This window comes from Suncus etruscus, chromosome 15, assembly GCF_024139225.1.
Source record: "Suncus etruscus isolate mSunEtr1 chromosome 15, mSunEtr1.pri.cur, whole genome shotgun sequence".
Taxonomy (NCBI): Eukaryota; Metazoa; Chordata; class Mammalia; order Eulipotyphla; family Soricidae; genus Suncus; species Suncus etruscus.
In genome coordinates this window covers 58,303,102-58,327,581 of record NC_064862.1, presented here as the reverse complement: position 1 = coordinate 58,327,581, position 24,480 = coordinate 58,303,102, and the positions used below count along the sequence as shown (strand labels likewise).

The window sequence follows — 24,480 nt, the reverse complement described above, 5'->3', positions numbered from 1 at the left end:
GGTTCAGTAATGCAATTAGCAACTATTCTTTATTTATTGGTTTTTGGTCCACACCCAGCGGTATGTGGGTTACTCCTGGCTCTGTATTCAGAAATATCTCCGGCAGGCTCGGGGGACCATATGGGATGCTAGGAATCAAATCTAGGCCCATCCAAGGTCGGCCACGAACTGTTGTGCTATCTCTCAGCCCCAATTAGCAGCTATTCTATAAGAATTACTTATAATGGGGCCGGGCGGTGGCGCTAAAGGTAAGGTGCCTGCCTTGCCTGCGCTAACCTTGGACGGACCGAGGTTCGATCCCCCGGTGTCCCATATGGTCCCCCAAGCCAGGAGCAACTTCTGAGCACATAGCCAGGAGTAACCCCTGAGCGTTACCGGGTGTGGCCCAAAAACCAAAAAAAAAAAAAAAAAAAAAAAAAAGAATTACTTATAATGATAACAATCTGAGGAAGGGGGAGCCTATAATGGGGTGGGGGTTTGGGCCACAATCTGGTGGTGGTGATCAGGAGACCACTTGCAGTGCTAGGTATCAAACTGGAAACTGCCACATCCAAGGCAAGTGCCTTGATTCCTGTATTATCTCTCTAGTCTGACATTTATATATATATATATATATATCACACCTGGCACTGCTCAGGGGTTACTCCTGGCTGTCTGCTCAGAAATAGCTCCTGGCAGGCACAGGGGACCATATGGGACACCGGGATTCGAACCAACCACTTTAGGTCCTGGATCAGCTGCTTGCAAGGCAAACACCGCTGTGCTATCTCTTCAGGCCCATTTATATATATTTTAAACAGGAATATTGATAGGTGCTCACTTTCAATTTTTGCCCCCCCCCCCCCATTTTTGGTGGAGGGTTGTCAGTGCTCAGGGGACCATATGGAATGCTGGGATTCGAACCACCATCCATCCTGTGTTGGCTGCGTGCAAGGCAAACACCCTACCCCTGTGCTATTGCTTCAGCCCCAAGTGCTCAATTTCGAATAAGAGGCCAGAACCACTTGAGTAGGCTGAAGCTAGCCTCTGGGCATGCTTCCAATAAATCCTTATTTCTGATCATGGGAGCTAACATGGAAACTAGAGGCAGGGGGCATGATCCCACAGGCAGGCAGAGGCATGAATAGAACCAACCAGTGTGGCAGAGACCACGGGATTCCTCTTCCCAATTCCCTGCAGCTTGGCATTCATTCTCCTTGTTTGAGCCACACTCAGCAGTGCTCAGGGTTTGCTCCTGGTTCTGTGCTCAGGGAATACTGATGGCGGGACTTGGGGAAATCACATACAGGTGTTGCTGGGAATTGAACCCAGGTCGGCTACCTGTTACTGACAGCACCCTGCAGCTGCGCTACCTCTTGGGTCCCATCATCCCTTCACCTTGTCAGTGCATTACCTGGTGGCCAGTTAACACTGCTAGAGCCGTTAGGCGATTTGGCACGTGGCCAGCCGTCCCCAATTGAGCCTGGGGGACTGGCTGGAGAAGAACCGCTGTTCATAAAGTCATAGGGAACAAATGGAGACTCTTCCAGCCGGAAACCACTTGAAATAGCACCTGTTGGAGAGGAAAGTGCTGGTAAAACAGAAGCAGGAGGGATGAGTCCAGTTCACTTGTTCCCGAAGTCGCTTAAATCCACTAGGGAGATTTCTACAGGGCTTGGGGCAGGCGGGAGCACACACCTCCTCCTGTGCCCATACCCAGACTTCAACCACTCAACAACACCTTTGTAGCTGATTCATGTACTATTTTATGTTTGTCTGTTCACCCCCATGGGGGGGGAGGGGCAGAGGGAAGAAAAGCAGTGAAGAACTGATTTTATTTATTTATTTTTGGTTTGGGGGCCACACTCAGGGGTGTGGCTCTGCACTCAAGAAATCACTCCTGGGGGCAGGGCGGTGGCGCTGGAGGTAAGGTAAGCCTTACCTGCGCTAGCCTAGGAGACGGACCGCGGTTCGATCCCCCGGCGTCCCATATGGTCCCCCAAGCCAGGAGCGACTTCTGAGCGCATAGCCAGGAGTAACCCCTGAGCGTCACCGGGTGTGGCCCAAAAACCAAAAAAAAAAAAAAAAAAAAAAAAAAAAAAAAAAGAAATCACTCCTGGCTTGGGGGACAATATGAAATGCCAGGAATCGAAACCAGGTCTATCCTGGGTAAGCTATGTGCAAGGCAAACACCCTACTGCTGTGCTACCACTCCAACCCCAAGAGCTGATTGTTTTTTCTTTTGGGGGTGGGGAGGGAGACAAAGATCAAAGCTTAAAGTTCAGGAAATTGCTAAAGACAGAAGAGAAGAAGACACAGAAGTATAAAACCTTTAAACATTTTTATCTTATTTCTGGACCATACACAGTGGTCTAGCAATTACCACTCTATCTCTCTGGCTTCACTTCTTTTCTCTTTTGTTTTTGAGTCAAACCTGGCAATACTCAGGGTTTACTCCTGATTCTGAGCTCAGGCATCACTCTTCAAGGGACTCAGAAAATAATGCCAGGAATTGAATCTGAAGTCAGCAACATGCAAAGCAAGTGCCCTACCCACTGTACTATCATTTAGGCCCCACCTTTTTAAAAATGTTGTTTGTTTTTGTGCTTAGGGGGTTACTCCTGGCTCTGGACTGAGGATTCACTCCTCAGCTCCTGGCAGGCTCAGGGAACCACAAAGGATGCCAGGCTGGACAGGTACAAGACAAACAAACACTCTCCCTGCTGTACTATAGCCCCAGCCCCTCTGGCCTCACTTCTTATTGAGTCAAATTTGGCAGCACTCAGGGGTTACTCCTGGTTCCGTGCTCAGAAATTACTACTGGCAGGCTCAGAGATTGGCCATGTTAAGGCAAACACTCTCCCTGCTATACTATTGTTCCAGCTCTCTGGCCCCATTTTTATAGTAGTGTTTCCTCAGTCAATTTCCAACTCTGGTGGCTGCCACCTGACCCTTTTTCCTTCCTTTGGCACCCATTAATCAATCGGTTGCTCCCTATTCATATGCTATGACCCCTAACTTACATGACTGTGGTCCCGTATGGCCCCAGTTGCTAAGTTTTGTGTAACAGTACCTACTCTGACGTGATTGTTTTGCTCCAAACAAAGATCCTTTCAAAGAAAATACTTTTTTACTCCTTGCATACACTCAATGCGGTATGTGTGTGTGTTTATCTATTTATTCCAGGGGTGTGTGTGTGTGTGTGTGTGTGTGTGTGTGTGTGTGTGTGTGTGTGTGTGTGTGTATCTATTTATTCCAGGTACTTTCATTAGAAATAAGATGAAACTAAAATTAGGGGCTGGATAGCACAGTGGTAGGGCAATATGGTCCCCCAAGCCTGCCAGGAGTGTAGAGCCAGAAGTAACCCCTGAATGCTTTCAGGTGTAGCCCAAAAACAAAACAAAACCAACAAATAAAAAACCCAGAGCAAAACAAAACAAAACAAAACCCTAATATTAAAAAAAGATAATACCAGTTCTAATAAGATAATACAGAGATAGTATCTAGGAACCGTACCATGTTTGCTGGAGTTTTGATCCAAAGATGTGTTCACAGAAATGCTGTCTACCGTAGTCCACTTCCTTAGTCTTGACTGTGGCTCTTTAATACTGTTCATATCCATATTTACATTCAAGTTTGAGTTCAAGCCTTAAAAACGAGACAAACATTTTTTTTACAGTCTTCTAAATTTTTTTTGGGGGGGGGGCCACACCCGGTAACGCTCAGGTGTTACTCCTGGCTATGCGCTCAGAAGTCAATCCTGGCTTGGGGGGACCATATGGGACGCCGGGGGATCGAACCGAGGTCCGTCCTACGCTAGCGCTTGCAAGGCAGACACCTTACCTCTAGTGCCACCTTCCCGGCCCCCAGTCTTCTAAATTTCTACCAATTTCAAGAAACCCAAATCTAGTATTTTCAGACCTGTTGGGTGTCGTCTTAATGAAAGCCATCCCATGTCTTGCAGAGCCAGACACTAACTCCAGATAAAGGAAGTACCAGGTTCTGATTCCTGACCCAGAACAAAGATTTGGTGGCCAGAGCAGCATGAAAACGTCCAACCACTGCGAGGTTGCTCAGTAATACAATGCTATAAACCCTGACGACTATTCAACTCAAACAGAATTAAACAGAGAAAACTATTTTGCCTCATTTTGATTGGAATTCCTTGACGAAATGAGAAGTCATCTTTCATGGAAGCCAACGATCAAATTGGGAAAACCTTCCTGAGTGATATGAAGTTGCACCTGGTGGTGCTTGGTTAAACAAGCAGTGACCTGTACATGCAAGGCACATGCACTAATGCAGGGCACAGCTCTGCCCTGTGAGTTTATCTCTAATGAAAGTCTGTCACTGCAGGATACAAACTTAACATTCATTACCAGTGGGGACTTGGAGGACCACAGGTGGTGCCAATGAGCAAACCTGGGTTAGCCACACCAGGCAAGCCAAAGCCCCCTCCTACTGTACCATGGCTCCATTCAGCCCCTGGTCAGGCAAGCAGACACCCACCTATAGGAAAGTTGCTGAAAGCATTCATTGGCGACGGCCCTTTCTGCAGCTCAGGTGTGGCATGGGGTATGACGTTGTCTAGGAAGGACTTCACGGCTGGCTGATGGAGTGACGGCTGCTGAGAAGGTGGAGGCTGTTGCTTCACCAGCAGGTTAGGATCGAGTTGACGAGATTGCTGCATCATTTGCTGCTGCACACTAAGAGGTCGACCCTTAAAACAAAAGTGATTGGGGAGGGGTAAGTGGGGAGAGAGTGACACTGCAGGCTGCCATCTTTGGAGAACCCCAGGTCACTCTTTTTGTCTATGAACTCAGGGTCCTGTTTGGCAGGAAGGAGACTAGGGGGGCCCATCGAAGGTGAGAACTGGTAACTGAACACTCCAGGGCTGAGCAGTGGGTATGTATGCAGGGCCCAGGCCTACCTGCTGGTCTTGCTGCTGCTGCTGCCGGTTCCCAGAAGGCACGCTCCTCTGATTCTGCGCCCGCTGCTGCTGTGCTAGCAATCGCTAAGGGGGAAACGCAGACACGGTCACCAAAACTGCCACACCACCAAGACAGACAAAAGGACAGACTGACAGCTGCCCTGTCTCAATGATGCCACAACAGAATGTCTTGTCTCACTGATTCAAGTTCCCCATTGTCATTTATTTCATCGATTTCATCGACTTTCAGCTCGTATTTAAGCTTCTGCTTTAGCTGGCCAATTTTCCTGACAACTCCTCCCTTTCCAACCATCACTGCAGACCTTGCCGGGCCCTGTCCTAGCTCCCAACCCCTGTGCCCAGTACCTTGTCCCTGACAGGTCACATGGGCCACACGCCTGGGCCTGTCTCTACCCCTGCAAGTGATCCTCTGGCCCACACAAACGTGCACATGTGTGCCTGGCACCGCCAGTTCATACCTGTAACTGGGAGATCTGAGAAAGCTGGTTGAGTTGGGATAGCTGGTTCAGCATGGCTACCTGTTGAGGGCCAAAGAGCGGATTCAGGCCACCGTTGTTTGGTGCATACTTCAGCAATGAAACTGGAACCTTAGAATCACAATGTAAGTTTACAATGTTGATAGCACGGCGAGCTTCAAGCAGTACGTATTCTTTCTTAGGTTTTGGGGCCACACCCGGCGGCATTCAGAGATTACTCCTGGCTCTACACTCAGAAATCACTCCTGGCAGGATCAGGGGACCACACGGGATGCCAGAGATTGAACCCGGGTCGGCCATGTGCAAGGCAAACGGCTTACCTGCTGTGCTATCGCTTTAGCCCCAAGTACTATGTATTCTTAACACTCAACAGAAGTGACTGTGTAGGACTGTGATGGGGTAGGCGCTATGTCTCCCACTTCCTTTGTAGAAGCTTGTTTGCTTGTATACATTTATTGTCCTTTTATGCTTCCATGGGCCAAGTGAAAGAAAACAGTAATGAATTCTTGGTCAGTCAATGTACTGTTCTTAGTCCTTCTCCCTTTAAGACATTTTAACATGAGCTGGAGTGATAGTATAGCAGAGAACATTTCTCTTGTACATAATTGACCAGGGTTTGATCCTAGAACCACAATGGTTCCTCCTGAGGATCACCAGGAGTGATTACTAAGTATAGACCCCAGGAGTAACCTCTGAGCATCACCAGGTATGGCCCAAAACAAAAACAAAAAAAGCCATAGCAAAATTAACAGCCTTTGAAACGGTCTTGGGCTCGTTTTCCTTGTTCTACCAACATCCCTTTGTGCCCTGATTGGGAATTAGCTTCACCTCAGAGATGTCACTAAAGAAGTGGTGCCAGATCCTTTTCTGGGCCGACTGCTATATGGAGAAGGGAATGGGAGTGCCCTTACCTGAGGGGAGAGTAATGGAGGAGGCACTTGAGCACGGAGATTAGGCTGAGATGAACTAAGAGGTTGTGCTGGAGGCTGCTGCAGGCCCCGGGGTTGTGCTGCTGTGTTTCCAACACCGAACATACTGGGATTGCCATTCTATGGGGACAAAAGGACAGCGCGGGCCCAGAGCGGACTGTTAGGGAAGATAGGCCCAGCCTGCACCGCAGGCTCAAACACAAGTCACCACACACAAAAGCCCGTATCAGACCAATCATTCAACACAGAGCCTAAAATGCAGATGTGGGCTTACCTGTCTAACAGAATTCAAGCTTTGCATACCCAGCCCTGCTATAGAGCCCAGGGCATGGTTAGGTAGTGCACTATTTGAAGGGGGAAGCTTCATGCTTTGACTGGACATAAACTGCATGTTTTGGGATTCATCAGTTACAATGCCATCCTGAGTGGACAGACAAAGACGTGCAACACCGGCCACGCAAACAAGTGGAAGGGAGGAAACCATTGCAGGAACAGAAGAGAAGTCACATGACATTCCAGCACCAACAGGAAACAGGCAGAAAACAGAAAAGAGCAGATTAGTTGTTAATTCTGGAGCACATACAAAGAACCAAACAAATTCGGGGGTGGGTTGGGGGGAGTGGATTTAGAAGAAACTAGGAATGCAATTCCCTGTGCTAAATCGAGACATAAAAAGGACAATGAACCACAAGCCCAGTTATAGTTTTAGCACCAGATCAAAAGACTTAATATTATGACATGTTCTAAAATGTTAACAAGAAACTGATAACCACTAAGCGCATACTGGTTTATTAAATTTCTGGAGTAAAACAAGCGACTTACCTTGTCAAAATAAGGACTGCGCTCCATGGAAGACTCTTTGGAAATCTGGGGCCGAGAACCAGGGCCTTTCCCGACCGCTCGATTGTAATCACCAATATTTAGGCTATGTTTATCTAGCTCCATTCGTTTGTCTTGTAATATTCCTAATAAATGCAGGAGACCATATTATCAAGTAGGAAGACAACTGACCTAGTTGGTTTCAGATAACTACAGAGCAAAAGCAAAACCACCACCTCCAAAGAGAAATGACTTTCATCTTCACAAGAATGTAAACATTTCACCCTAATTGGTTAAAACTGGATTTTAAATAAGTAACAGCTAACGGTTTACTGAAACAAATTCATTTGTGAATAAACCAGACAAACTAAGTCATTTTTTTTGGTTTTGTTTTAGGGCCACACCCGGTGATGCTCAGGGATTACTCCTGGCTATGTGCTCAGAAATTGTTCCTGGCTTGAGGGACCATATGGGACGCCGGGAATCGAACAGAGGTCCATCCTAGGCTAGCGCAGGCAAGACAGACACCTTACCCCTTGCGTCACCACACTGGTCCCAAACTAAGTCAGTCATTTTTGCTACTAAAAACTGTTTTGCTGGGCCCGGAGAGATAGCATGGAGGTAAGGCGTTTGCCTTTCATGCAGAAGGTCATCGGTTCAAATCCCGGTGTCCCATATGGTCCCCCGTGCCTGCCAGGAGCAATTTCTGAGCATGGAGCCAGGAATAACCCCTGAGCACTGCTGGGTGTGATCCAAAAAAAAAAAAACTGTTTTGCTTACACATTAGCCTGCCACTGCACTGGTCAATGAATGCTAGGCACTCACAGTTGTGGAATGCCCAATGGTACTTCTACTATGGTCACTCCCATCCATCAGCTGGAGAAACTGAAGACCCTGCAGGTAACATCTCCCCCTCACTTGGGTCTTGCAATAAGAGAGCCTCTTCTCCGGGACCCCCATGCACCCTCCACCCTGCAGAACCTTCTTGGCTTCAGCCACCCTACTTCCAGAAATCTCCAGATAGCTGCAGTGTCCCTCTTCACTGCGGGGACACACCGGAGCCTGCTCAGTTCAGTACCCGTGAGGCTTCCACTCTGGTCCACCTCTCCCAAACCCGTGGCCAATGGGTTTCCTGCCTGCCAAGAGCCCAAAATGGTTGCATCCAAATGACCCTCAAACCCAGAATCCGCTGCCCACAATCCCTCTAACAGGTGAGACCAAGCGCAGGCATTTCCCAAGATCTTCCTTACTCAGTGGACTCACAAAAGCCTGCTTTCCTCTCCCTGTGGTTCTCAACTCTTTCCTTTCCTCAGTCCTCAAATCTCACCCATCACTGGTAACAGTGGTCACCTGCTACCTCATTACAACCCTCTTTCTTTCTTTTTTTTTTTTTTAGTTTTTGGGCCACACCCGGCGGTGCTCAGGGGTTACTCCTGGCTGTCTGCTCAGAAATAGCTCCTGGCAGGCACGGGGGACCATATGGGACACCGGGATTCGAACCAACCACCTTTGGTCCTGGATCGGCTGCTTGCAAGGCAAACGCCGCTGTGCTATCTCTCCGGGCCCTACAACCCTCTTTCTATCTAAGCCATCGGAAGAGGAAAAAAACAATGCTTTTGATTTGGGTCACACCCGACAGTACTCAGGGATCACTCCTTTTCCTTCCTTTCTTTTTTTTTTTTTTTTATTTTTGATTTTTGGGTCACACCCAAGAGTGCTCAGGGATTACTCCTGGCAGGCACAGGGATGCTGGGATTCAAACCACTGCCTGTCCTGGATCACCTGCATGCAAGGCAAATGCCCTACCACTGTGCTATTTCTCCAGCCTCAGGAATCACTCCTGGTGGTGCTTGGAGGACCATCTGTGATGCAAGGGAATCTTCTGTATGTATGCCCTAGCCGCTGTGCTATCATCGCTCCAGCCCCCAAAATCTATTTGCACTTTTGAAACATTACTTTTATCTTTCACACTTGCTTTCCTAAAACATTTCTCTAGGATCTTGTCTTTGGCCTGTTACTCCATTTCCATTTTATGGCATCACCATCACTTGTGTTTAATCAGTCACCCTATTAGCCAGCCTCATTCTTTGCGCCCTCCTGCTTCTCCACCATCTCTCCAGATTTCCCACTGCTCATTCAGTGTCACCACCACGGCATGTAACAGCATCTTGTCTGTCAAACCTGCCATTCCCAGCACATTCCCTATCTCAGATAATGTCCTGCTATGGAGTCACTCCTTCAGTTCCAAACTCACCCTTTTGACTGGTCGGTGAAAAAAACAAACAAACAAACAACAAAAACCAGGCCTCTACCATATTCTCCCCCTTTGTCAGTGTTTCAGAGGCTTTGCCAGCAGAGGGCGCAAAGGACAAGCAGGAGGAAGTGCGGTTGTGGGGCCAGAGGCTCCCAGGGGGCTCCCACTGCAGCAATGCACACATGCCTGCACACAGATTCACACACTCACAGCCTATACCTCCAAACAGCTTCGAAGCACTTTTCTCTGGGAAGTGTCTTTTTATGTGCTCCCCAAAGAGAAGGCTGGCCTGTCCTACCTGCAATACCAGCATCACAGCTAGATCTCTACTGCTATAAGAGAAGCCAGGCAGAAAAGAGCCTTGACTACTGGGAAACAGGTGTTTCCCCAAGTCTCACAAAGGGAGTCAGCTACTGGTATGGCACTCCACACGGCACCACCAGACCAAGGCACTCACGCCCGGGCTCCATGCCCCATACTGCATAGTCTCCTGAACACCACTGGGAATGACCCCAGACCACAGAGAAGGGAACTAAGAAGCTCACTCCAAAGCTACAGAAGTGCAGTGGTGGATCTATAGCCAAGAATGAACAGACCTTGGGACACATGCCAGGCCCCACAAGCATCGCCATCACCAGAGAATCTCCAACCGGTCTTCAGACCCTAGTCTACCTGGCTACAGTGCAGAGACTGTTTCCTCATCTAGAGCAAGTGCAGAGCTGCCTTCTCCAGACACAGGTGCTCACCTGTCCGGGCCACCAACCATTCTCTGCCTCTTTCCAACATTTCCATTCCATCACACATCAAAACTTGATGACACAATCTTTGGTCACCAGAGCATGAATGGATCTGACAGTGGCTTGTATCCTGTCTGGGTGGGGGAGTGGGCCAGGGTAGTGGCTGCAGAGCAGGTTTTGCATGTGGGATCCCTAACTTTGATTCCCAGCACTACATGTTCCTCCAAACACCATCCAATACAGCCCCCAAACCCCAAACTAGACAAACAGAAGATACACCCCCACCCCAATGCAAACAGTGGCCACGGTGCAGCCAGGTACCTGTCTTTCATGATGGCGTGCAGGTGGAAAGGGTCTCAGAGTGAGCTGGGGTGGAACCACACCCAGGAGGGATGGCAGGGATGGCGACAGGTGTCACCTCCGACTGCGCCAGAAAGGACAGGACTGGGCCCCAGCCAGGCTCTTCCCTTGGCCAGCAGAGGGGACAGCACTGTGCCCCCACACCCAAGCCCCACCACCTAGAACCACCCCACTATTTCTCCTGTGGCCGCCTTTTTCACAGCCCTTATGGCTCACCCTGGAGAGGCTTCCTGGGAGTGCCATGTCTAAGTTCATCAGAACTCAGTGACTGTGGTAACATCATGCCTCCAGAGGCAACCACCACGAACACAGGACAATCAGCACTTGGAGGTGTGCAGGGGTATGTAGGGAGACGTAACAGAAACCCAGACCTTCCCTGGCTGATCCATGGGACCAAATGGAATGCTGGGGATAGAAACCAAAACTGGCCACCTGCACTGCCAATGCCCTCCCCTGGAGCTGTACTATGTCTAGCTCCAGTCCCAGAATCAGGTCTTAAGCACCTCAGTCCAAACCAATTTGATTTTTCTTTACCTCCAGAAAGGTCCATCTTATTGCTCTGTACATTTTCTTCTGGTGAGTCTCGCTGAGGGAAGGAAAGGCAGTGTATCAATCTTACTTATTTTGCTACAAGTTACATTCTAAAGAAACTGACTTCACTTCATTATTGGTAACAACTTTCCCTCCCCCCAACACCTTTTAATGAGACTCAATCATGGATTTATCACAAAGACAATTAATTATCAAAAGAAAAAGATTTCTGGTCACTCTTACTCTAACCAAAAGCATGGGCACAGGGACTCAGAGATCAAGAATACTGTATTCAGAAAACAAAGGCATGAATTCAGGACACAAGGAGGACAGACCATTACAAAGGAGGCAGCTTACAAGCAAATGCACTTACCGAAAAACTGATATTGGAAAACTGTTTAACAAATGGATTTATCCACGCTTCTTCTTGTTTGTTTCCACCTTTCATCATTCCCTTTGTAAAATAAAAGAGTAGAAAAATACCATGGCCATCTCTATTTATCTGGGTAGTAGAGTGATGGACTTAATCAAACTTCAAGACAACCCCAAACTCTTATTTTTAGCCAATAATTTCTCCTTCCACCAACTCTTATCAAGAGTCATTAACAATTAAAAAGAAATTAACTTATTTGATTTTCAACTTCCTTTGCTCCAGTCCTCTGGTATAGCTGTAATGTACAGAGAAATCTCTAATAGCAAAGCAGTCAGAAGGAAAGAGCGAAGCAAAGGGCCTCAAGGACACAAAACAGGGAATCGGACCTCTGTGAATGAACCTCCATTTTTCCACGGGATTGGGCCGGCATACTCATGAAAAATCTGGAGTTTTAGATGGAATCATGGTCTGTGCATTGGACTAGAGGGAAGCTATCATATGCTCCTGCATTTAAAAGAATTTTTTTTACAAATGCAATTTGTGTCACCAAGGAGCCCTCCTCAGTGCCACCTTTCTTTGGCTACTTGGGATTCAGATAATGCCCAAGCTGCCTGGAGCTGCTGAGAGTCTCATGTGCACCGGGGGTTGTTCCGGGGGCCTGGGCACTGGGAGCCAAAGGAGTTTTTCGAAGAGCACAGGAGGACCGAGCCTTCATCACCACCCCACCCCCCATGCTTTGACCTTTCCTTCTGACTGTGAAACAGCAAACAGCTCCACGCCCCCCCCCACCCCCAACCCCCCCCAGCAGGTCTCTGATGCAAGCACCTAGCTCCCTCTGTGGGGTCTAAAGCAGTCTCTGAATCCTTTCTTCTCTTGTCCCCACCCCCATCTCTGCCTGGACGCTGAGGCTCTTTGTCCTCTCTAACTCAGAAATGTGTTGCTCACAACCTTTTCCTTCCGCTCAAACCTCTTCTTGTCCTCCACCCACCCCCAATTCTGACTCCTCTCGGTAAAAGAATCTTGAGCTCTCTGCCTGGTCTCGCCATCATTCTCAAATATTTATTTTGCATCAGGTAGATTTACCCAACTACCATGGTCTTCTATTCAATTTTCAGTGGCTCCGTTTCATACTGACGTGACTCAAATTTGCAAGAGCCCAGAAAACACTTTTACAATCTGCCCTGATTCTAACTACGGAGCCAGATCTCCTGTCAGCGTGTTCCAAAAATCCTGCACGCTAGTTATTTCAGGCTACTAGTTTCCTGAGTACATTCCACCCCCTTGAAGTCTTCCACATTCAAGCTGCCATTCCTCAGGATCTCCCAAACCCCATGTCCTCGCCTTGGAGCTCCTTCAAGGTGCAGCTCCTTCACAGACTAGCCCTTTCTGGAAACCCCAGCACCAAGCACAGTACCTGGCACACAGCAGAGGCTAAATAAAAGTTTGCAGTTGCTTTCTAAGAGATTTTTACTAGTAGAAACAAAGGAGTAAGAGTAAAAAGGCTACACACCCTTTCCCTTCTCCTTTTTTTGCCACTCAGACCCTGTAAGGAAAGACAAAGTCACAAAACAGCATGGTCCAGTGGGAAGAACACAGGGTTTGGAATTGGAGGGCCTAAACTCAACACCTCACTCTATCACTTACTAACACTACAACTTTGGGCAAGTCACCACTTTCTCCAGTCTCAAAGGCCTTGCTCACCAGTGTTCTCACCTCAGTGGTCATGAGGATCAACATGGGTTTGTCTACAACATGGGAAAAGCATTTTGTAAGCTACGTGTGGAGGCACTAGGCAAACTCAGCCATATGAAATTTAAACAAATGTACATGGCAGGTCCCAGACAGAGAATCCCTGGATGAAAACAGATCCAGGCAGTCAGCTAGTGGAGCTATTTGGAATTTGAGTTATCAAGGTGCCTCAAAAACCACCGCTCCCAGTTAGGGTAAGGAAAACAGATCAGAAACTGCCAGGTATGGGATGACTGGACCTGTAGTTTTGACAAGAGTCCCCAGGAGAATTTGATGCCTGCCTCCATCCTCTTGGAAGAACTGGTTCTTGAAACGAAGAAACAGTTCTCCAATCTGGCTCTGCATCCCACTGAGTGAGTTTGTTTGGGATCAGACATGGGCCTGATTTCCACAAATAGACAGTAGGCCTGGGTCTAAGAAACTGTTTTTTCAACACATACAATATGATTCTGGGGGCAGGCTAGGTTTGGGAGTTTAGTATCAGTTGATATCTAAGAGGCTGAAACCATGCTTGCTTCATTCCTAGGGATTTTTGTCATGGGACCTTTTGGGGGTGGGGAAGGGTCAGAGATGGGGTATGAATAGGACAGCAACTGTGGATGAACTGGGAGCATGGGGTGGGGGTAAGCGAGAGATGAACTGGCAATGGGATGAAGTCAACATGAAGATTTGCCCTTCTCTTCAGCCTCACCACTGCAGGCACTGCGCTGGGGAGGGGGCTGTCCCAGGCAGCACTGGTGGAGGGGGAGGAGGAGAGAAATCCTGAGCTGTAGCAGCGGGGAGAAAGGAAGTTCCTGTGAGCTTAGGTTTTCCTGGGTGGCTGCCCCTTGTATGAGGCTGGGCCTAGTCGGGGACTGTCTGCACTGTACTGGCTGCCCTACACGGGCTGGCAGAGCCTGGATTCTTCTCTGAGGGTCAAACTATCTGTGGAACTAAGAGTGGCCAAGGCTTTGCCCCTGAAATGTTTACCTTCGATGACATTTTCTTTGTATATGGTGGCCAATTTAAAGAGGAGTTGAGCTCTTGAGATGAATTACTATTCCACATTCCAATCTCCACATCCTCTTCCTCTTCCCAGCCAGTGGGGCGATTCCCAGGCAATGGCATCTCATCGCCACACCAGCCATCTTGCATAGATTTGGGCCCTGAAAGTGCAGGTGTGACATAAAGAGAAGAACCCTGAGTTAGACCTTTCTTTCCAGGACAAGTCATGCTCACATGCAAGGGCCCCCCTTTTCTTTACCTTTCCAAATCTGCGGAGCATGCAGGTCTATTAAAGTAAGCAGAATGTTGCAGTATAATAGTCTAAACAGTTTATTACTAAAAGCATTAACATAACAAACATTTCTCCAAGTCTTCTACAAGTCAGAGAACCCAACTAGGGGACAATGGCAATAAATTAGTTTGTACTCAATCTGCTTGGTGACATATAGGACAAAGAGGATGGATGGCTTTATTATTATTATTATTTTTTAGTTTTTGTTTTGTGGGGTGTTTGGGGACATGTCCTGCTGTGCTCAGTGACTCCACCAGATCGTCTGTTTGGACTCACTGCTGATGGCACTTGGGTAGCCCAATTTGGTGCTGGGGATTGATCCAGACTCAGCTGGATGCAAGGAAAATATATAACTTATTTAGCCCCTGTACTGTCCTGCCCCTGGTGAAATTTTTATTTTTGAATTCCTTTCTTTGTAATCTTTTTAAAGAGAGTGCGCTAAAATATTACATGCCCAAAGCAAGAAGTGCCCATCTCTACGCATGACATTTGTTGCTGCTGTGGGGTAACCCTGTACTCAATGGAAGGGGCAAGGGTGATGCTCTCTCCAGTCGAAGGGGTGGGGATTCTCCCTGCACTGCATGTTCATGTTGCCTGCAACACGAGCCAGACAACTGGGTCTGCATCCCCACAAGGACCATCCATAGTCTCAAGTGGGTAACATGAACATTGCTTCATTATTTCTGGACAATCTAGTTTGGCAAAACAGCATTTAAGTACTGAACAATACAGAGATTCTTAATAGTCATGGTTCTAAGATCAAAGGTGAGAAGAGGAAAATTCAGAGCACTACATTGGTTCGTGATCCAAAGTCATCTGAGAGTGAATGTCAAGATGCAAGCACACACAGCCAGAGGCGGCAGGTCACCGTGCAGGTGACCAAGCAGCTCCCAGGAATTGGCAGTGACTTACCAGACTTGCCCAGCGCCTGTGGCCCGACGGAGCTGGAGCCCCACGTGGACGTGCTGGACACTGCAGCTATGGGCTCCCCCCAGCTGGCACCACTGTCTACAGGTTTACCCCAGGCCGAAGTACCATTATCCACAGTGGTGGCTGGAGCAGAAGACTCACCCCAGGGTTCACCCCAGCCTTTAGAAAGAGGGGGGAAAGAAGTTGTGAGAACATGGCAGGACAGAGCACCAACAAGGTAGTACAGAAGGCTTTAAGGACACAAGACACAGAACTTGGCTCTTGGGCACTAAAGAGCCATGCTGCTTTAGAAAGACCAGGCAGCACATATCGTATCAAGATCACACAAGAACGAGTCCCTGTTCTCATCACTTAACTATTGAGTGAAGTGGTTTTTCATTTGTCATCACTGAGTATTCTAGAATGTGTTCTTCTAAATAGCCAGAGCCATTATCTTATCTTTGGAGATACATTTAATTCCTCATATAGTCTTTCTGAGCCAAACCTAGCTGGATAATAACAGAGCGCACAGAACATTTCCTACCCGAAGTGCAGCCCTTTGAAATCATGGCTGGAAATATCAACTACTTGACTCTTAACAGGAGAGCACCTTCCCAGGAGAATCACAGGGACTTCCAAGATGGGGACAGAGAAATGGAGAAGTGGGGAAGGCGCTAGTCTTGCACATGGCTGAACAGGGTTTGATCCCTGACACCACGTAGGGCCCCTCGAGTTCCACCAGTAGTGATAACTAAGCACAGAGCCAGGAAGATGCTCAGAGCTCCACCCTGGGCATGACCCCAAAAAGAGGGAGGAAAATCCCACCACAAGAATTGGATTGTCGGGCCCGGAGAGATAGTACAACGGTGTTTGCCTTGCAAGCAGCCGATCCAGGACCAAAGGTGGTTGGTTCGAATCCTGGTGTCCCATATGGTCCCCTGTGCCTGCCAGGAGCTATTTCTAAGCAGACAGCCAGGAGTAACCCCTGAGCATAGCCGGGTGTGGCCCAAAAACCAAAAACCAAAAACCAAAAAAAAAAAAAAAAAAAAAGAATTGGATTGTCCAGAGCACAGAAAAATCTAAGACATGAGTTATTTAAAATAACCAAAAATAATCCTCTTTTTCCCATTGGCTCTGAATCCTGGTCTTGGTGTCTGTAAGAGGGACAGTGCTGGCCTCACCCACCAAACTCCAATAAGCTGGAGCTTCTACGGCATCTCTCAGGGCCCTGAATGACGGCTACATTTAGACACTTGCTCTACCTCATGCTACTTTCTAGTCAACCAGAGAAAAAAAGGGCAGCTGGCGGGCAGAACTCTGACAATATCCTTCTGGAAAATTCCTAATAGAGAAGAAACAAGGTATGCAGTATTCACAATTATTGTCTAACTTCTCCTTGGAAGGTATATCACTTTTCCTGGTTTTGCTACCCCTTATCTAAGCATCTCCTACATTAGAGGGAAAAGGTGTAGACACAGTAAAAGGGTCGGCCACAGCACCACGTACAGATCCCTGGACACGGAATCAGGAGTGACCCGAGCAGATGGATGTGTTCCCACCCACCACCCACCCCCACAAAAAAAAAAAAAAACAAACAAAAAAAACAAACCAAAAGAGCTGTTGTGTGCTACTCTAAATTCCTCTCATCAAACCAACCTAGCAGGAGTCCAGCCATTTCTAATAGCATCTACAGACACCCCAGGCCTGAACCGAAACTTACCCGAGCTGCTGTTAACCTCTTTACCGGCCACAGAGCCTGAAGGTGGCAGCAGTGGGTGCACCTGTGCTTGCTGGTCGGAACGGCTGCTGCCGCTTGGGACGTTTTTGTTCCACATGTTCACATTTTTGTAGTTGTATTTGCTCGGGTCTCCCCAAGCCGAAGTGCCATCATCGATCTCCATTTTCCGGCGGATGGACTCAGGAGATGGCTCCTCCCAGCCTGTGGGCTCTTCTTCCTTTGCTGGGGCTGGGATAGGGCCCCCCAGCCAGCCAGTCCCAGAGGATTTGCCTGGAGCCGGCGGGATCCCCCAAGACCCAACGATATCTTGTTGCTTGTTCCAGTCTGGAGAGCTGACTGGCTTTGCTGTGTCCCCCCAGCCAAGGGACGGATTAGACTTTGGAACCTCACCCCAGCCCTGGGAGGGGCTGGGCTTGGAAGAGTCATCCCAGCCCGAGGAATTATTTGGATTGATGTTATTTCCCCAAGTAAAGGAACTAGTTTTCCCGAGTTCGTTCCAGCCGGACACAGAACGATCACTATCGCTACCTCCTGAGCTAGATTTCTTATTCGCCTCACCCCAATGGTTACTTCTGGAAGGGTCTCCCCAGCTCTCGCTGGCGGAGACGGTCCACCCAGGGCTAGATTTCTGCCCTTCCCCCCACCCCTGCTTGCTCTTTTGCGAGTCACTCCAGGCCAACTTCTCCTCTTTGCAGTTCCCCCACTGATTGCTCTTGACTAGTCCTGTAGCAGCAGAATCCTCGTCCCAGCCTCCCTGGCAGTTTGCGCCTTTGGAATCTCCCCACCGCGCGGTCGGTTTGGGGTCGCCCCAGCCTGCTCCAGATGAGGTATCAGCACTAGCAGGGCCCGTCTTCTCTGTACATGCCCCTGAGTTAAAAGTCTGTGTGGCAGAGCTTCCCCACGCCTCTGTCCCATTGTCAGTCTTGCGCTCCCCTCGAGGTGAGGCAGCTTCAGTATCCCAGGCAGTATACTGCTTAATGGGAGTCTGGCCCCAGCCTGAGTTGGATAGGACGCGTGGATCTAAGTCCGTTCGGTTCACGATGCTTTGGAGTAAGGTGTGCTGATCGACTTTCCTCCGATCGCGACCAGGGTTTTCCCCCAGCACTTTCTCTTCCTGGCGGCCAGAGCTATCACTACTTCCTTCACTCTCCACGGGACCACTGGCTGTTTTGGCCCACACACTGCTCGGCTCGTTTGTCTGAGGCGCTGCCGAAGAACCCTGATCCTCGTCCTCAGTAGACTTCCATCCGTTTGTAAACTTCTTCCCATTGCCGCTGGCACCCTCACTGGAATGCTGATTGCTTGGCAGCTGGCTCCACTCCACGCCGGGTACGTTAGTGCCAGTGTTTTGTGCAGGGATCCCCCATCCTCTCCGGCCAGCGCCGGCATTTGCACCATTTCCACTCACCCATGAGGCACTCTGGGAATTGGCGGCCCCAGACTCCCACACCCCGCCTCCTCCTTTACTCGTGCTCCCTGCAAAGTTGGTGCCCGCAGGCCCGTTCATGCCAGGCTGCATTAGAGTTGCATTCACAGTGTCACCATTAGCTTGGCCATTTGGGCTCGGGCATTTGTCTACAGAGTAGCTAGAACCATAGGCACCCCAGGTAGTACCATACGAGCCCCCGCTTTTCGACTCTCCGTTACTAAGGTGAGAGAGGGAAGTGCCATTCATGACTGATGGAGCCTGGATCTGGGGATGATTCATTGTGCTCACGCGCCAGGCCCCTACACTACCAGGCAGCTCGTTCTTCTGTACTGAACCGGAGTTTGGTAAACTAGAGGTCATAAAGTTCGTAGTGTTATTTGGTCCAGTCATTTCAGTGGCAATATTCTGAGGCTGACCACTGAACGATACCTTCTGTGTACCACTTACTTCAGATTCACACGTGTCCTGAAGGCTTCCCCAGGTACTGTGGGTAGAACCACCCACTTTAGAGTTAATACTCTGATTGTTAGGCATCTGGCCGAGAGTACTGCACGGAATATTGATGCCAGAACTCCCGCTCCCAACAGGCCCTTTGAGGGCAAGTCCATTGTTCTCTAATACTGGCCAGGCACCGTGGTTGCTAGCTGAAGTCAAAGTGCTTGGATTTAACCCTCCATTTGATGAAGAACTCACAGTGCTCCAAGCATTCATTCTACTGCCGCTATTTTCTGATTTGCTTTCAGGGTCCTCCACGGGGACCTGGCATGTGCTTATCAGGGCTCCGTGGGGAAAAGCCCAAGGCCCAGTACAACTGCCCGAGCCCACATTGCTGCTGCCGCTACCAACCACGAACTTATTTTGGGAACCAAGTCCGGCACTGCTCCGGAGGCCATCCTTCTCGCCACCCGCGCTCCCCGAAGCCATGCCGATGACGTTTCTCTCGGACCCAGAACTCGAGGCAGAATCAGCATCCATACATTCTGATGCCGATTCAGGGTCACCGTCGGTCGCCGACAGCCATGCCTCCTTCACGGGCACGTCGCTCACAGCAGCAGGCTTGCAGCTTGTGCTCGGGTCACTGGCAGGAGACGACGACACAGGTCCACGTTGTGAATTTTCATGCTGGGGTCCTGAAGTGTTGTGATTGACGTCTAGAACAAAAGCGGACATTAAGAAGGATCTGAAAAAACCCAGGGGCTGCTGATCAATGTCAGGGGAATCACCCCTGGCAGTGCACTTTTTATTATTACCGAGGGCAGCCAGCCCACCAGCTTGCTGGAGTCAATATTAACTGCATATTAACTGTTCCCTCCCTGGCCTCCTCTACTCACTGGTGTTTTATTACCCTACAAGTCAAGAGAAATGAGAACACACCAGGCCCTCCTCAGCCAGTATGCATCAATTAAAGAAATGACCATTTATACACAAGCACAAACACAGGATTATTGTCCTGAAGGACTAGTAGCAAAGTCACTAGAATTTTAAGGCATCTCATTTATTTAAGGCCTGGCATGGGAAGGAGCATGCTGGGGTGTAGACGGTAAGGAGGTGATGAGCTCTATTAAAATTTAGCATTAAGAACCTTTTTCTGGCCTACCTTAGGATAGTTTCCTCACACAACTGTTTCAGGCAATAAACCAGCTTACAAATATTACAAGGCTATTATTTCCAGCTAATTTCCATTTCATTTGTGTCCGTATTCAATTTAAAGTACTGAGTGCAAGGAAGGATACTTTTAGTTACACCTTACATGAAAATTTGTTTTTCTTTTCTTTTTTTCGGGGAGAGGGGCCACACCGTTGGATGCTCAGGGGTTACTCCTGTCTATGCACTCAGAAATCGCTCCTGGTTTGAGGGGCTCAGATGGGACGCCAGCAGATCGAACCATGGTCCGTCCTAGGCTAGAGCTTGTAAGGCAAGCCTAACCTCTAGCGCCACCAACTCCGACCCCATGAAAATTTCTTTCTTTCTTTTTTTTTTTTGGATTTTGGGTCACACCCAGCAGCGCTCAGGGGTTACTCCTGGCTCTGTACTCAGAAATCGCCCCTAGCAGGCACAGGGGACCATATGGGATGTCGGGATTCGAACCACCATCCTTCTGGATGTAAGGCAAATGCCCTACCTCCATGCTATTTCTCTGGCCCCGCATGAAAATTTCTTAATTATCTCCACAGCCAGGTTTAATACAAGACTACCAAAAAAAAAAAAAAAAAGCATTACTATTGGGGTTTAAAAAAAATCTAGGGTCCAGAGAGGTGGCGCTAGAGGTAAGTGTCTGCCTTGTAAGCGCTAGCCAAGGAAGGACCGCGGTTCAATCCCCCAGCATCCCATATGGTACCCCAAGCCAGGGACAATTTCTGAGTGCTTAGCCAGGAGTAACCCCTGAGCATCAAACGGGTGTGCCCCCCCCAAAAAAGGACAGAACTAAATATCCAAGCCAAAGGCAACAACAATGGACTCAAGAGACCCAAACTTTAACAATCTAAACTTAAAATGGGCATGTTATCCTGGGAGGTTGGGGATATAATATGGGATGTACTTGGGGAATATTTGTGGAGGGAGATGGACACTGGTGGTGAGATTGGCCCTGGTTCATTGTATGTCTAAAATCCAACTATGAAGGACTGTGTAAACCAGAATGTCTTCAATAACTTATATAATATATAATTTTTATATATACATAAACTTCAAAGTCAACTCACTAGTAATCTTACTGACATGGAAAATCAGGTTCACTTCTCCTTATTTTCTCTCTAGGGCCTAGGCACAGCTGTCAAACATCAAGAGGTAAGCTAAAAGAGCAGCAGCGAGGCCGGAGAGATAGCACAGCGGCGTTTGCCTTGCAAGCAGCCGATCCAGGACCAAAAGTGGTTGGTTCGAATCCCGGTGTCCCGTATGGTCCCCTGTGCCTGCCAGGAGCTATTTCTGAGCGGACAGCCAGGAGTAACCCCTGAGCAACGCCGGGTGTGGCCCAAAAACAAAAAACAAAAAGCAAAAAAAAAAAGAGCAGCAGGAGAAATTAGCTAGATTGAAAACACAGATAAAGCTAAGTAAATATTTGTTCTATAGGTCCCTGAGCACCTCAGGGTCTGTCCCAAGAGCAGCACATGCATGGCACCAAACACCATCCTGGCAACATGCAGCTGCGCTGTGGCTAGGTATGTGAGCACCACACAGAAAGTGGGTACAACCCCAATGAGCATGGGTGCAAACATCCCCCAATATGGAGGGAAACTCTGGGGACCATGGCGGCCTACCCCTGAAAGCCAATGTGTGAGTGCCATGCCCTGACCCATGTGCTGGTGGGCTGAGTATTGCAGGAAGGAAATGGGGGGAGGTGGGGAGCGGGTCTTTGCTTCGAGGAGGAGCCCTAAGGCACTGGTCTCTGCTCCCCACTTAGGAGCTTTCTGAGAACTTTTTGATTTTTAAATCTGAGGCAGAGGGAGACACACCCAGTAGTGCTGAGACTATTCCAAACTCAGTGCTCAGGGTTTACTACCAAGAGATGAGAGGTTATTTGGGGATCAAGCCTAGGGATCCTGCATGCAAAAAAAAAAAAAAAGTCCTCAATCCATTTGACAAACCTTTCTCTGGTCTAAATCATCTTTTTTATTTTTATTTATTTTAGCGAGTCACTGTGGATTATGAAACTGTGTTGCCATTAGTTTTGTAATTCCAGGGGTACAATATTCTAGCACCCATTACTTCACCAATGTCCTCACTTCCCCCCCCAGCTGCAGGTCTCGCAGACCCTTTTATCTTTTCCCCCTCTAAGACAGGTTCACAATATTGTTACTTAGCAGGGTATCATTTAGAACCCAGTTCTGGTTCACAGTAACCTCTTCCCCAGTACTTGTATAAGTCCCTTCCCTGACTTGCCCTGGCCCTCACTGTGGGAAGCTTCCCCTAAGGGTAAGTTTCACCTTTTTTTCTGAAGATGCTAAGGAAGCAGGCATGCAGTGCCCCATAGAGATGAACTCTCCAGAAACAGGAACTAGAGAGTCTGTCCCTCTGCAGTTACTCCCAGGAGATGGAGGTGCTCAAGCACTCCAAGATGAGCCTTCCTGCCTGGATGCTACTCAAATCTGCCCCATAGAGAACCAATAGCATTACTTGATTTCAAGTATCCAGTTGAAGCCCCATTAAGGGCAGCATGATTTGGAGACTGAGAGGAACTCTAGAGTCAAGACTACTTGAGGTAAAAATATGCTCTGCCACTGGGAGCTGGAGTAAGAGCACAACAGGGAGGGTGTTTGCCTTGCATACAGTCAACCCAAGTTTGATACCCCAAAACCCAAAAAGGCCCCCAATCACTGTCAGGAGTGATTCCCGAGTACAGAAACAGGAGTAAACTCTGAGAATGGTCAGATATGATCCCTAAACCCTGAATCAACTGAAAGTCTCCTAATACTTGAAATTTATACTTGATTCCTTGCAATCCACAGCAAAGCCAAACATCACTAATGCCTAACCCGTCCACTTTTCTCCCCATTTACAACACGGCGTCCGCAGCATCTGCTGACTGACTGCAGCACAATACTTGTGAGGGGCATACATACCCAATTCTGATGGCAGGAGTTAGAAAGGAAGATTTGGAAAACTACCCAAATTTATCACAGAGATTTGACCTGGAAAGTACCGTATTTTCCAGTGTATAAGACGACTTCTGAAACAAAAGAAACTCAACCGAAAATCGGGGGTAGTCTTATACGCCAAGTATATTCCGAAAAATGTTTCAATATGCCACTAAATGAATTTTCCAACTCGATCCTGCACCAATCACTGCCAGGCTGCTCGGACCACCTCTCTAACTCAGCCAATCCAAGCAGGCTTTACATGCATGCAAATTATACAGTGTTCTGTACCCAAATCTACAATGTAAAAAGCCTGCTCAGATTGGCCAGAGTCAGAGAGGACGTCTATAACAGTATAACCTTTGGACCTTTGCTTGTTGTGATTGGCTCACTGTGGAAGATACAGTTGCAGCACAGGAACATTCTGTCTTATATAGCAAATATAGGCCTTAACCTATGTTTTAACTGTAAAAGTAGGTGGTCGTCTTATACGGTAGCTCCTCTCAGGCCAGGAGAAAACAGAGAATTCCTCAACTTTGTGGCAAGGTGCTAACTGAGGAAACAGGGCCCCAAAACTGGGAGTGGGAAGAGGACACACTTCTCCAACATGAGGCAGAGACATGGGGAAAAATAGTTTTTCATCATGGTAAATCAATGAGAAAAGGGCGCTCGGGCAAGCGCGCGCGCGCGCACACACACACACACACACACACACACACACACACACACACAAAATCTAACTGTGACAACTACAAACAGTACAAAGTAACCTAACTTCTGAAATAAATTCTAACTGTAACAACTACATAAAATATAAAGTAAATCAATGAGAAAAAGGCACACACACTATCTAGCTGTGACAACTACAAACAGTACAAAGTAACCTAACTTCTGAAATGAATTCTAACTGTAACAACTACATAAAATATAAAGTAGCCTGAAATAACAAAGTAAACTAAACTAACAAAGATATCTAAAGTGGAGAGCTGGAGAAATAACAGTAGCAGGGCACTTGCCTTGCATGCGGCTGACCAAGGAGGGACCTAGTTCAATTCCTGGCATCCCATATGGTCCCCCATGGGCAATTTCGGAGTCCAGAGCCAGGAGTAACCCTGAGCACCACTGGGTGTGGCCCAACAACCAATCAAATCAATCAATCAATCAATCAATTTTTAAAAAAAATACCTAAAGTGGGATGTAGTTTTAATACATTTTAATTTAGGGGTTGCCCTACACCTGGTGATTTTCAGGGCTTCCTTCTTACTCTGCACTCAGAAAACACTCCAGGCAGGCTTGGGGGACTATCCAGGAATTGAAATCGGGTCGGCAATATGCACGACAAATACCTTTCCTACTTTACTATTGTTTGGTACCTGAAAGTGGTAAATAATTTTAA

At 48.1% G+C, this 24,480-nt stretch overlaps 1 protein-coding gene across 1 annotated transcript in view; it reads right to left on the bottom strand.

The window, feature by feature from the left end:
- The window catches only part of TNRC6A (trinucleotide repeat containing adaptor 6A), a 189,193-nt gene that overhangs the window by 4,611 nt on the left and 160,102 nt on the right, over positions 1 to 24,480 (bottom strand). Inside the window, exons 6-19 of the mRNA XM_049789071.1 lie at positions 17,064 to 19,661; positions 15,347 to 15,523; positions 14,128 to 14,303; positions 12,920 to 12,952; positions 11,410 to 11,490; positions 11,040 to 11,091; positions 7,158 to 7,300; positions 6,610 to 6,756; positions 6,318 to 6,455; positions 5,389 to 5,448; positions 4,910 to 4,993; positions 4,489 to 4,699; positions 3,496 to 3,627; positions 1,394 to 1,570 (exon numbers count right to left, since the gene is read on the bottom strand). Of these exons, the coding sequence (XP_049645028.1) occupies positions 1,394 to 1,570; positions 3,496 to 3,627; positions 4,489 to 4,699; positions 4,910 to 4,993; positions 5,389 to 5,448; positions 6,318 to 6,455; positions 6,610 to 6,756; positions 7,158 to 7,300; positions 11,040 to 11,091; positions 11,410 to 11,490; positions 12,920 to 12,952; positions 14,128 to 14,303; positions 15,347 to 15,523; positions 17,064 to 19,661 (4,209 nt within the window). The remainder of the gene's footprint in view (positions 1 to 1,393; positions 1,571 to 3,495; positions 3,628 to 4,488; positions 4,700 to 4,909; positions 4,994 to 5,388; positions 5,449 to 6,317; positions 6,456 to 6,609; positions 6,757 to 7,157; positions 7,301 to 11,039; positions 11,092 to 11,409; positions 11,491 to 12,919; positions 12,953 to 14,127; positions 14,304 to 15,346; positions 15,524 to 17,063; positions 19,662 to 24,480) is intronic.